The sequence below is a fragment of the Phaethon lepturus genome, unplaced genomic scaffold (genome assembly GCF_000687285.1).
Source record: "Phaethon lepturus isolate BGI_N335 unplaced genomic scaffold, ASM68728v1 scaffold51694, whole genome shotgun sequence".
NCBI classification, from domain to species: Eukaryota; Metazoa; Chordata; class Aves; order Phaethontiformes; family Phaethontidae; genus Phaethon; species Phaethon lepturus.
Window position 1 is genome coordinate 8717 of NW_010538047.1, and position 12387 is coordinate 21103.

The following is a 12387-nucleotide window of genomic DNA, read 5'->3' on the forward strand; positions in this document are numbered from 1 at the left end:
ACTGAAGAGTACCAGTGCACAGCAGAGGGCAGAGTAGCCCCCTCTCTGCAGAAGACCCAAGATATTGTATGCTGTTCTTTGTGGTTTTCCAAGCAGACACTGACCACTCAGACTACCTACTAGCAGTGGCTGCAAAGCATCAGCTTTTGATCCTTATCGAATTTACAGATTTCCAGTCATTACATGTAAATTCATTATTTCACTCAAGAAATCACAGTGCACTTGGGGGGGGAAGTCTTTCCAGATCACTAAGACAGAAAACTATTTTGTAATCTGACAACAGCAAGAAACACTCAACCTTCAGCTCCGTACAGAAAAAGTGCAAATACTTCATGGCAACGCTAGTTAGCTCAACAACAGGAATATCACCGATTATCTCAAACAGCAGCACTGTGGAGAGATACAGGCAGATTCTACTAAGAGCCATGGAAATAACCAGATAACTATATCTTTCTTTGTAAATATACTTTGTACCTAATTGACACTGGTTTTGAAAGTGGAGGGGGAGGGGGTGTTTTTTTTCCAAAAGAGCAGCAGCCAAAACCAGAAAGTAGCTTAACCTAGGAAACTTAACGTACTTTATTTTATATCTGTCAATGTTTTCCCTTTGTTAAAAAAAATGTTATTTACAAAATCAGAACATTAACATACAAATTATTCAGTGTACTGTATGCAGATGTCCAAACCCATGGTAGATCCTGATTTCTCTTTAATTGTTGACTGCTATGATGTACCACTGAGAAGCATTTCCCACTGCATGCTATAGAAACAACACCTGACTACAACACCGTATGGCACAACACGTGCTTCAAGCAGGATTCCCAAAAGTTCATGGGTTTTCCATATCAATATTGAGTGAACAAAATGAGGGAAACATTCTTGAAAAACATGATCTTTCTTGCTGTAGCAACTGTTTTTGTCAGCATTAGTTCTATAGCTTCAATTTTGAACAAACCAAGATGGACGCTTCCTGGCTCTTTCAATGATCCGCTTGCCTTCATCTTTTTCTGTGGACTTTTCCCCATCATAAAGGACGACAGTCTCTACAGTAGGAGTGTTAAATGGTCCCCCCTCTTTCTTACGTATTTCCATCCGTATCAGTCGTGTTTCTGCTTTCACCTTTGCATAACAATAGCCACAAAGGACATGCTTCTGTTTCAAGTTTCCACACTCAGGGCAAACATCTATGTTCCTCTAAAAAACAGCGAGAAATAGTAAATGTTGTAATTTGAATAACAACAATAAAAGAAACAGAGAACAATCACAAACTATTAAAAAGGTTAAACGAAATACCAGAGAAACTCAATTGCCTTTTCAAAATTTATTCTTCTATGTATTCTGCAATGTATTGCTACATCAACTGCTTACTACTAAAAATAGCCTATGAAGTCGATACCTAAATCATTATGCCTATTGATTTTTGGAAATCTAGAGATGCATCAACTCAACTAGATACACAGGAAGTATAGATCTTTTCAATTTGTAATAGTTCTTTAGCTAAAATTCACATTTTGTCAGCTTGCACCTAAACTGCCACTTTTTATTTAACCACAGACTACAGTCACACATGATAAATGTACGTGTTACAAAATATTTTGAAAATTACAATGTCTTTCAAGCTTATTTACAAAAAAATTCTAGAAAGCTTTTTTCAGTCAATATTGACCACTATAATGATTCTCTAAAATAAGCGAGATGAAAAATGACTGGTGTAAATCTTACTCCAGCATGCTTGTTTGCCATTAACAAAATTACTTGCAGTGAAAAAGGTAGCAAGCCCGTGGAAATCTGGTGATTACCTTTACTTTTATAAGCTTATTGGGATTTCTTCGCCTGCAGCGGTTCACTTCAATGGTGCGCCTTTTCTTCGGCGCCGCCATCCACAGGATGCGATCTAAGAGGCTGGGCACCTCGTTACTTTCTCTAGCGTCCTTTACTGGCTCTGGAAGAAAAGCTGGAGCTTGGACAGCTAATGCTGGTCCTGAAGGAAAAAGAAAAGGTAATTCATTACACCCAACCCCCATTTTCTCGTGCAGACAAGGAAATACAACGTGGATGCTACTGACACCCCCAAAGCAAGGAGGTAAGAACGGCCAACAGCGCTTCCCGCCCCGCTCCCTCACTGTCCCCACGGCTGCGCGCTCTCCTACTCCAGCCCCCTCCCCACCCCCTCCAGCCGTTTAACGGTAAAAAGGAGTCCCGCTGACCCGATGTCGTCCTCTCCTTCAGCCGAGAGAATAGGCCGGTACCTACCCCAGGGCGGGCTCTGGACCCCAGAGAAACTCGGCAAAAGGCCGCGCTCCAGCCGCCCCCAGCAGCGTTGAAGGAGACCGCGAATCCGCGGCAGCGGAGAGAAGACCACCACCAGGGCTGCCATAGCTCCACGCAGCCCGGCCAAGGCCTCAGAGAAGGGGAAATCGGTCGCTCGCCAGAGAGCACACTTGGGCATGCGCACTTGTCGCTGAGCCTTCTGGGAAATCGAGTGCTCGGAGCCCTTCACTGCATAACAGGCTCTGAGACCGGGACTTCATGTCCCAGCATTCCTCTCGATACCAGGAGGGAGGGGAGCCGCGATGAGAGCTCGAGAACTTCAACTCCCAGCATGCCTCACAGCATGCCTCTTCGCCAATCCCGTCCCTCGCGGGCGCGGAGCCGCTTCCCTACATGCTCCTCTCCACCTCCTCACCAATCAGCGCGCTCGCTGTGTCCTCGTGTAGGAAGCGGGAGGAGCGACTGCGCCTGCGCAGGGGGAGCTGGTGAGGAGAGTGGAGGGGTTTGTTCCAAAATGGCGGAGCGCGGCTACAGCTTCTCCCTCACTACGTTCAGGTAGTCGCGGGGAGAGGGCTGTAGGCCTGGGCTTTTGGCGGGCAGGCTGCCGGGCGAGGGGGAGGACGGCTCATAGCCTGCGCGGAGCGGTCTTCCGGTGGCGGGGCAGGATGAAGTGGGGACTTTGCAGAGTCATCGCGTCCTCGGCGGAGCCGGGCCTGCGAGCACTGGGGGGCGGCGGCGGTGGCTGGACCTGGGCAGAAGGGGAGGGCGTGGGGAAAGCGACGGGGATCAGGCGGCTTCGCCTTCGTGTAAAGGGGGCACACAGCTGCCAGGAGTCTTCGTGAGCTGAGTGGCTGCAGGCGCAACCGGGGATGGAGGCGGGGGCGGAGGTGAGAGTCCCAGGTCCCACCTGAACCTCTATCGCTCACCTTGGGCCTAAGCCGTCGTTGCTGTAAGTCAGAGTTATTGTGGGGCCAACCTAAGGTCGGTCTCGTCATAGATAGCGCCTTATAGCGAGTGCTTGGTAAAACGGTTTAGCAAACTTGGGATCCCCATGCACATGCTCTAGGCTGGGTAGTAATTCTGTAATTCTGAGCTAACTGGAAGTGCGTGATGGTACGGTATTTTGAGACCTTGCTTCACAACAAATTTTGCAGATGTAGGAATGAAATAAGCCTTCATATGAATTTTGAATAGTTTATTTCCCTTCTTGTTCCACTTTACAGATGGTTCTCTCCTTGCAGTTTGTGTTGCGCACAGCCTAGATGTGGGGTGATTGTATGCACAGAATGAATATGCTCTAAAGTGTTGCTCTAATACATACACTTAAGATTAATTCAGAGAAAAGGAAATTACTTTCCATTCTTTTTTGATTAAACTATTAAGCTATCCAGAATTACATTATACATATAAAAAGAAAAACTGAGTTCAGGAATCTTTGTGCTGCTTTTGGTAAAGTGCCCCCTTAATCTCAGAGGAGAGTAATGCTGTGTAATTGCAAAGTAGGTTACTGAAAGCTTGTTGCACTTACGCAAGTGAAGCAGTTCACAGTCTAAAACTAGGAGAAGAGTCTTCTTGATGGACGCAGCCAAACATGCCCGCTTTACTCAAGTGGGTTGATTTCTTTATTAGCTCTTGGAAATGGTTTCCCAAGGGAGTTGCAAGCTTTTTGTACTGTACAGAAGTACTGCATGCTCTGAAACTTGAAGCCATTTGATTTTTATACTCACAAGGAAGAAAATACACCTACTTACACTTTCCCTTATTTACCTGTTCTGTGTACTGACAATTATTTATTTTTGTTTGTGCTTACTTTTAAAATATTTTGCTAATGTTCTGTATATTTTAATTGCTGACATAGGAAAATATTGTTCTGGTTTGTTAGTATTCTGTAGTGGAGAAGCTGGAATTATTACTGTGTCACCTTTATACACTCAGTGTATAAATAACTACACTAATTGATTATTGCTTGCTTTGTTATTTCTAGCTCCTCTAAGCGCTGAGCAACATAATTTTCTATTTTATGTCTGTCTCTATTAAAGTATCAGTGTCTGAAATACAGCCCAGAGAATAGATCCCACTTGCAAAATCACTTGTCCAGCGAGTGACAAGTGACTCTGTGCTGTCCTTTTCCCTGGGGATCGAGAATGGACCCCTCCATCCCCCTCATTTGGATGACTGACTTTGTCAGCCTGACACCTGCTGCTGTGTTCTGATGATTCTGCGTTCATTACCAGAATGATGTGTGTCATTAAAGCAAAATGCCTGGGAATGGAATGGGAGCTGTTTCGATCATTGACCTGATGTGAGCTTATCAGTCAAAAAGAGTAGCTGTGTTTTGCTTGTACCTTTCAGCAGTGAACATCACTGTCTTGAAAACTTTTGCAAAACACATGTATAATGCCATTTCAGTGGAAAGTCATGATGCGCTCTGAAGACTTTCCCACTGAATCAAAAACTTGTTTAGAATGGTATAACATTGGAGAACAGACTTGTCCTCCTTCAGTCTGCATCCCAGTCACTGCTCCCTATCCGAAACACACTAGCATTCATCAGGGTTGTAGGTAGGTGCTGTGTGAGTATCCCAGCAGCACTGTGCAGCCGTGAGTTCTGTGCTGAACCAGCCCAGTTCTTTTAGAAGCTGTTATGAATCTTCAGACTTGTGGGTGTTTTGTTGTTTGTTTGTTTGTTTTTTAATTCTGATTGGAATGTGCTGATGCTAGGTGTAAAGAGGTTAGCCTCAGATTGTTGTAGAAGAGATTTGAGTATATCAGAATTATGTTAGGCTTACTTTTGTGTTTTCCTTTCTAGTCCTTCTGGAAAACTCGTTCAGATTGAATATGCTTTGGCTGCAGTGGCTGCAGGAGCTCCGTCAGTTGGGATTAAAGGTATGTTCAGACTGTAACTACTTTAGTGAAGGATGCAGGATTCTGAGTATCATTTGAGAGAACTAAAATAGGTTGGACTATGTACTGGGTCTTTTCTCATCTTGCCTTCTATTACATCTTTCAGTGGATTTTCACATGTTTTAGTGGATTTAATATTTCCTAATTTTTTTTCTGCAACTCAATTTTTTTTTTTTTTTATAAACCAGGAAGGGAGCATAGAGCTCCATGCTAGGAGAAGAAAATTGCTTGGGTGATTTTGGAGACAATCAGCTGGCAGAAGTGGACATTTTTATTTTTCAGTGTTCTGTCCCTTAAGTAAATAACTCCAGCTGTGTGTCCATATATATAGAAATGACACATAAAGTTACTTCAACTGCTTAATTATTAATATGTGCCTCAGAATATTTAGAATGGCATTATGGGAGCTGAGTGACTATTTCAAATGAGAAACGATGTGTTGGGTGGATTCATCAAAGTATCTGTGTTCAACATGATTGTAAACTTGAAGGGTTTTTTAAAAGGGAAGGAGCAAAATTCTTTAGTCTGCCAAACTTGTTCTGTGTTTGACTGCTTTCCAGCATTTAATGTATATAAAAAAAAAAACCTTGTTTCTTTGCAGCTGCAAATGGAGTGGTGTTGGCAACTGAGAAGAAGCAGAAATCCATTCTTTATGATGAAAGGAGTGTCCACAAAGTAGAACCAATTACCAAACATATAGGTTTAGTGTACAGCGGTATGGGTCCAGATTACAGGTATTAAGAAATTTTGGTTGCTATTTAGACAAATTTTCCTACAAGAAATGTAAGAAACAGAAACAGATAGCAATTAGCTCTTTCTAAGTGTATATAACACATAATACTACATTGTGTTACACAATGTTATGTATGAAATTCACCTTAAGTTTTTCTTAGTATTTTCAATACCTTGTCAAATAACCTGCTATCTAAAGAACAATTAGGGAATGAACAGCAGTGTAATTCAACCTTAGTTTCAGTTTAAAAGTATTTCAGAGATGACTCAGTTGATAAAGATAACCCAGTATGGTCTGTTTTCTTACATTGGTGTTAATGCCAGATGTGTAACTCCTTAGCATAGTATTTATTATTATGTTTTCAGCTGTAATTGTAACAACTAGTTGGAATTTCTTTGACATACTAATTTTGTCTTTATTTTTAAGAGTACTTGTGCACAGAGCTCGGAAGCTGGCCCAGCAATATTACTTGGTTTATCATGAGCCCATTCCAACAGCTCAACTAGTACAGAGAATTGCTTCTGTGATGCAGGAATACACACAATCTGGGTATGTAGTTTTCTGAATTTTGAAGTTGGTTAGAAAGGTTATGTTGTTTAAGTGTAAGGAGTAACAGCTACCTGGTGATTCATTTTTTTGTGTCAAAAAGGCAGTTAGTTTTTCAGTGGAGAATGTCAACAGAAAGTGGGCCAGCGGGAGGAGCAGTAACTGGCAGCGGGTGAGAAAAGGTCTTCATGGGTTGGAAACAAATGTGTCAGACAAGGCAGCATACCTTTGTTTTTGTTCTGTTGCTTGATTAGTTGTTTCTGATCACAGCTCTGGACTGGAGGGAAGCATTTGGGAGAAGGTTAACATATCCAAAATAGTTTAGTCAGTCACCTTTGGTTTTCACTGAATAAATTTCACATATCAACTGTGATTTTTTTTAGTTTGTGTTTTGGTGTTTCTTTTCTTTTTTTGTGTAGTGGTGTTCGTCCGTTTGGTGTATCGCTGCTAATATGTGGCTGGAATGAAGGGCGGCCGTATTTATTTCAGTCAGATCCATCTGTAAGTATGTTATGTTTGTAAATTCTACTGCTTTATAAAACACCTAAAACTTTATATGTGCTCATGAAATACTTTCTGTGATGAGAAGAATGCAGAGCTAGAACAAAAGATCCCTTAATGTAACTTCTGAAGTCAGAATGAGCCAATCTCAGTAGGTGCTTGGAGCAAGTCTGGATCATTCTGTGCCTACGTGTTCCTGTACTACTTCAGGGATGGCAGCTTTTCTTGAGGAAGGTCACCACCCCTTTTCATCCCTTCCCACCTAGTTGGTAGTGACAGCAAGAGTGGCATTCTGCACCAGATACTAGGAGAAAAAAATGTTGATTGCTTATGCTGCTCAAATAGTTGTCCCCTAAACTGGATGGAAGTTAGGCCAAAATCCGTTGCATTGTGAAATATAATGCATGTGCTTTAGAATTTAATGACAGTGGTTAATTTAAGTGAGTTTATTTGCTGTGTTTGCACTGCACTTCTGAAAAACTACTCTTTGATATATGTGTGTTGTAATGCTTTACATCAGTCAGAAAACATGGTCACTGTAATGATCACTGATAAGCTTCAGAAATTTAACTTACTACCTGATGCTCAAATGTAAAAAGCAAAATGCAGATGCCTTTTGTAAGGCAGCTTGATTGAGGCATAGAATGGCTGATGGCCTTCATGCCAGAGGACAGAATAGAAGTGATGCCTAAATATCCTATTAGTAGCTAAGAGAAATCAGATGGCTGATTTGCAACAAGTTGTTTATGTTACTTAATCTTAAAAAAGACAACTATGTGGAGGATACTTCAGGAAAGATCTGACTGTATTCATCCTCAAGAGCAAACATACTGTTTCTTACTGTTTCTGTTCAGGGAATCCCAAATGAAAACTATGCTAATAACTTACTAAATTCATCTTTAAAAATAGTGTGAGGATGAAAATAGGTGGGGCCCTATACAGTTACACATTTTCACAGCATATGTTTCCATATCAAATTAGTGTGAATGTGATCCAAAATAGTCTCCTATGTTCTCAAAACATTCAATATTTTCATAATTGCTTCTGTACTTTTTACCAAGTAAATGAATACATAGTTTTTGACTAAGTTATACAAAACAATTCAATAGATTGTTGCTTTTACAGGGAGCTTACTTTGCATGGAAAGCAACAGCAATGGGAAAAAATTATGTCAATGGGAAAACATTCCTTGAGAAAAGGTAATGTATTTGATACTTGTCTGAAAGGATACTATCTGTTTCGTTCAGGTTCCATGTAAAACAGCCAGATAAAAAATGCACTCTTTTAGATTATCATGCTTCCAGTTTACTTATTTACACATGCACAGGAAGTTTGCTTTATTTAAGCTCCAACTTCTGTGTTTATGGAGAATTATTTCAGTGCAATAAACATTATATTTAACATATTTGCAGAAATACTGTTCTATACAGTGTCAGTAGGAAAAATAGTGAAATCTTGTTTTTCTTACAAATAACAACTTTGACTATTAGTATCACAGTGCTTACAAACTTGTATGAGAAATAGAAAAATTTTAGTAGTGTTTGGGTTTTTAGAGACTCTAGGATTATTAGGATTTGGAAAGATCTTTGTCCCATGCTGAAATACCTGAACTTCTGTTTACAGATACAATGAAGATTTAGAGCTTGAAGATGCCATTCATACAGCTATCTTAACACTAAAGGTTAGCAAAATATTTAAGAATTAGTTTCTTACTGTTATGACATCATTGATATGATTCACTGAACTGTATTTTCTTTAATAGGAGAGCTTTGAAGGGCAAATGACAGAAGACAACATTGAAGTTGGCATCTGTAATGAAGCTGGTTTTAGGAGACTCACTCCAACTGAGGTTAAGGACTACTTGGCTGCAATAGCCTAGTAGAAACCAAGCGAGACTGTGTGATTCACACAAAGGTCTTTTTAATTTTTGGCTACTTAAATGTTTTTGTTTGCAGTTTTTGCATACTTATTTCTACATGGTTTGTCTGACAGATTTTTTAAATATCATGGGTGCAAATGCAACAGTCCTAACATTGTAATACATGGAATCTTATGACAGGTAATTCTTTCCCTTGATACATGGAATCTTTGTACACAAAATACTGTACAAAATGTAAAGTTATAATGACAGCTTGAAGAAGGCTACAGAATAAAATTTGAAGGCCACTGTTTTGGGGGAAGGTGTCTGTGTGTCTTTTTAATCATAACTTGTTTATCTGCATAAGGCTTAGAATTCAGTATCTTCATTGTTGAGGAAACAGAATTTTCCACATCCATATCAGACATGATGAACTCACATTAGACCGTCTTTTAAAGAATGTAACTTTTGAGTGGACAAGATAATGTTTTCACGTTGGAATGTTGTTTAAATGTTAAGTAACTTCCAAAAATGGTTTTATCTGGTGTGAAAGATCATGTACATTCACAAAGAGGCAGAACAGTCTTCCATTTCAGGTGTGAACCGTGATCTACTTGAGCATCTCAGTTCTTGACCCCCTTGGTCTTTGTGTCTCAAGAACTTGTTTTTTATTCCTTGGGTTATTTTCGTGGCCCTAGAAATTGCACTTTTTCAACCCTGAAATATTGTTAGAAAGAATGGAAATAATAACCATTACTGACAACTAAATGCATTTATCACCATCAATAAAAATCAACAGGATTTACAAAGCAAACTGAGAATATGTAATGTAATGACTTTATCCCTTGAACTGTGCTAAAGTACTTTCAAACTTGCAAGGTAACTCTAAAGGTGCAGTAATGAAAAGAGCACTTAATTTATGCATCACAACTTCTACAGGTGCAGAACTAGATGCTTGAATATTATTGTGTGTGGGTGTATGTATCGATACATTTGTTACATGTGTAGAGTCATTCAGGTTATATAGAAATGCAAAATTTACCACAGAAGAAACAGGATAAATATATGTACCAGCAGAAATAATCTGGTCTGTAGCCATTTAAGTTACTGTTTGCAGATTTTATTTTTTTTAAAGCAGTCTGGTTGTTAAAGTGATAATAATGAACTGGGAGCAATAGTTGGATCACTCTGCTTGTATGTAAGGCTAAGCATGTATGGGAGCAGCCTGGCAGGTTGCATGTTAGCCAGCCATAACTGGTGAAGATAGAAAGCATGAGTTAGTCTGCAGAAAGTAGTGTATAAGTTAATTGATCTGTTCTTTCCAATGTCTGTCTTCTGATGTTTTATGTTATCATTAGGTAAATTAAGAATTTCTGAAGCATGCCATAAATAAGGTTTTATTTCCTAATGCCAGAAATAAAAGATATGTCCACATGGTTCATTAAGACTTAGTCCAGATCACTTTTTGAGTATTTTACTCTGAAAACCAATCTGTGCTCTGATTCTTCTTCTAGAGAAAATGAACAACTAGGGACTGAAACTGGAGACTTTACGTTGCTAGATCTTTTATTTAAGCTTTCAGATCATTCAGAAAAGCAGAATGCAACTTGAATATTCATGCACATTCAGTCAGTTTTTAAAGCTGCTTAATGCTTCTAACTTACGGAATTTTGTATATGGAACAATGCAGCTAGGTACGTCAGAAAATGGTTAGCATGAACTGTAGTAGCTTAGTTGCCTCCTCTGCTAGAAACAGTTGATTAGCAAAGAACACTCTATGGAAGGTAGTTGAAACAAAAGCAATTTCAAATAAATACTATGCTGTCTCACTTCCCAGATGGTAACAATAGGGCAAAGGAAAAAATGTTTTAAGGTTTGGGGGGTGTGGTTTGTTTTTCAATTTGGTTTTGTTTGGTGTGGTTTGTTGTTTTGTTTTTTGTAATCAAACAACTTCCATCTCTGTAGAATTTTACTCATTTTTTACAGGTGGTAAAGGGAAGTGAAAAAATGGTATCTTCCATCTTTTCCTGTGGTTTCATGATGTAAATGTAGTAACTGTTGTGTGTATTCTATGGAAACTGTGCTCTGAGTAAAGTAAGTGCTGCCTTTCAGGCATCTGATAATTGGAATAAATGTTGAGGGTTTTTTTTGATCACTTCCCCCCCCCACCCCATTAGGAGGACAGCCAAGCATTACCACATGGCGTTGTTCACTGAAGTGTGTACTTCAGAAGTATTTCTGGATTTACTTCATGTTGTTAAGGACCAACATTGTAAATGGGTGGCAGCATGAAGTTAGTAGTTTTGTCAGATACTCTGAATGTCCTCTTGTACCAGGTTCCCTCAGGTAGTGCTTTTTAGGAATGTAAACTGTTTGAATTGGTAAAATAATGTGTGATTTGGTTTATTACTAAATGGTGGCATGTTCGTCTTTTGAGAACAAATAGAAGTGTGCCTTGAAAAAGATGAGAACCCTATCACTAGGCTATTGTAGCACTGTATATTAGTACATAGTCTCCTTTTATGACAAAGCTTCAAAATGATGATCAGTTGTAACTTTCCTTTGAGAGTACTTTCCCTTGAGGGTGCTTTCCTCAGGCTGTCTCTTTGAGGTATGATCTCAGAGCCCCAGTCATCATTTCTATGGTAATGCTTAGTTTATTTAAGTATTTAATTAATTTAATTTAAAAACCACACTCCTTGTTTTGCATGAAAAGAGAATGGTAGGTCTATATGGTCTATTGCCAGTGGTATTCATTTTGATGAGCTACCAAGCTGGTAGTTGAGCGACTGTTTTTACACCGTTAAGAACTGAGTCCCAAAGCTCCCTGATCATAATTAAACCCTACAAACAATCGGAGTTCATGCGACTTGGTGTGATTTGGAAAGAACATGCATAGTATTTTGAATTCAGGGGTATTAGATAATTTTCTTAGTGGTAGGCAGATAGACCTTGATATGATGCTGTTCTAATGGGGAAGGTGGTATCATATGGAGTGTGGTTGGTTTTTGGTTTTGGGTTTTTTTTAAACTGCTTAATCCTACAGTCAAGAAAGTCATTGCCGTACTTGGATGACTGCACATCTAGAATAGTAACTAAAACCTATCTAGTATTTAAAGGGAACCTTTAAACTGCAGGGAACTAATTTACACCTTTTTCCATTCTAAATCCCTGGAATTTAAGAAATAGCAATTTTAACTTTGAGATGTATTTCTCAAAATCACTTCAAGAGTTGAGAGATACTAGTGCAATGGAGTAGCAAATTATATGGTGGTTGTGGTCATTTTCAAAAAGTGCAGGTTTTTTTTTAGTTCTATTAGCTTTGTTTATATTTTGTGAAACAAATCACTACATAAGGTTGGGTCAAGAGCGAATAAAGTGGACAAACACTGTTCATTTGTGAGAAACAACAAATTACAAGCTTGATTACTTAAGATGACCATGAAGTATGACTTTGTGTCGTTTATCCTGTTCCTAATGCAGTCATCTGAAAGCAGAAGGAGACACTGGTCACTTAAAGTAGGTAATGTTCTTTGATTTACATCTTGGAAGATGATCTGCTCCAAGGAACTCAT

General features: G+C 39.4%; 2 protein-coding genes across 2 annotated transcripts; one reads left to right on the forward strand and one right to left on the reverse strand.

Moving 5' to 3' along the window:
* Positions 1–939: 939 nt before the first annotated feature.
* Positions 940–2377, reverse strand: MRPL32 (mitochondrial ribosomal protein L32). The gene is made up of 3 exons (XM_010286646.1): positions 2254–2377; positions 1800–1981; positions 940–1194 (listed from the first exon to the last, which is right to left on the reverse strand). Exons 1-3 carry the CDS (start codon positions 2375–2377, stop codon positions 940–942), a joined length of 561 nt encoding a protein of 186 aa, XP_010284948.1.
* Positions 2378–2726: 349 nt separating this feature from the next.
* PSMA2 (proteasome (prosome, macropain) subunit, alpha type, 2) lies at positions 2727–9134 on the forward strand. The gene is made up of 8 exons (XM_010286647.1): positions 2727–2826; positions 5080–5156; positions 5776–5908; positions 6334–6456; positions 6873–6954; positions 8080–8153; positions 8578–8635; positions 8717–9134. Exons 1-8 carry the CDS (start codon positions 2786–2788, stop codon positions 8831–8833), a joined length of 705 nt encoding a protein of 234 aa, XP_010284949.1. The 5' UTR covers positions 2727–2785; the 3' UTR covers positions 8834–9134.
* Positions 9135–12387: the final 3253 nt, after the last annotated feature.

What these genes read in the sequence shown, in the direction of transcription:
- MRPL32 (XM_010286646.1), bottom strand. Translation starts at nt 2,377, where the DNA reads ATGGCAGCCCTGGTGGTGGTCTTCTCTCCGCTGCCGCGGATTCGCGGT. An exon ending in GGTCCAGAGCCCGCCCTGGG is followed by an intron (nt 1,982 to 2,253) that starts GTAGGTACCGGC and finishes TTTTTCCTTCAG; the next exon opens with GACCAGCATTAGCTGTCCAA. An exon ending in ATAAGCTTATAAAAGTAAAG is followed by an intron (nt 1,195 to 1,799) that starts GTAATCACCAGA and finishes GCTGTTTTTTAG; the next exon opens with AGGAACATAGATGTTTGCCC.
- PSMA2 (XM_010286647.1), top strand. Translation starts at nt 2,786, where the DNA reads ATGGCGGAGCGCGGCTACAGCTTCTCCCTCACTACGTTCAG. An exon ending in TTCTCCCTCACTACGTTCAG is followed by an intron (nt 2,827 to 5,079) that starts GTAGTCGCGGGG and finishes TTTCCTTTCTAG; the next exon opens with TCCTTCTGGAAAACTCGTTC. An exon ending in AAAACATTCCTTGAGAAAAG is followed by an intron (nt 8,154 to 8,577) that starts GTAATGTATTTG and finishes TTCTGTTTACAG; the next exon opens with ATACAATGAAGATTTAGAGC.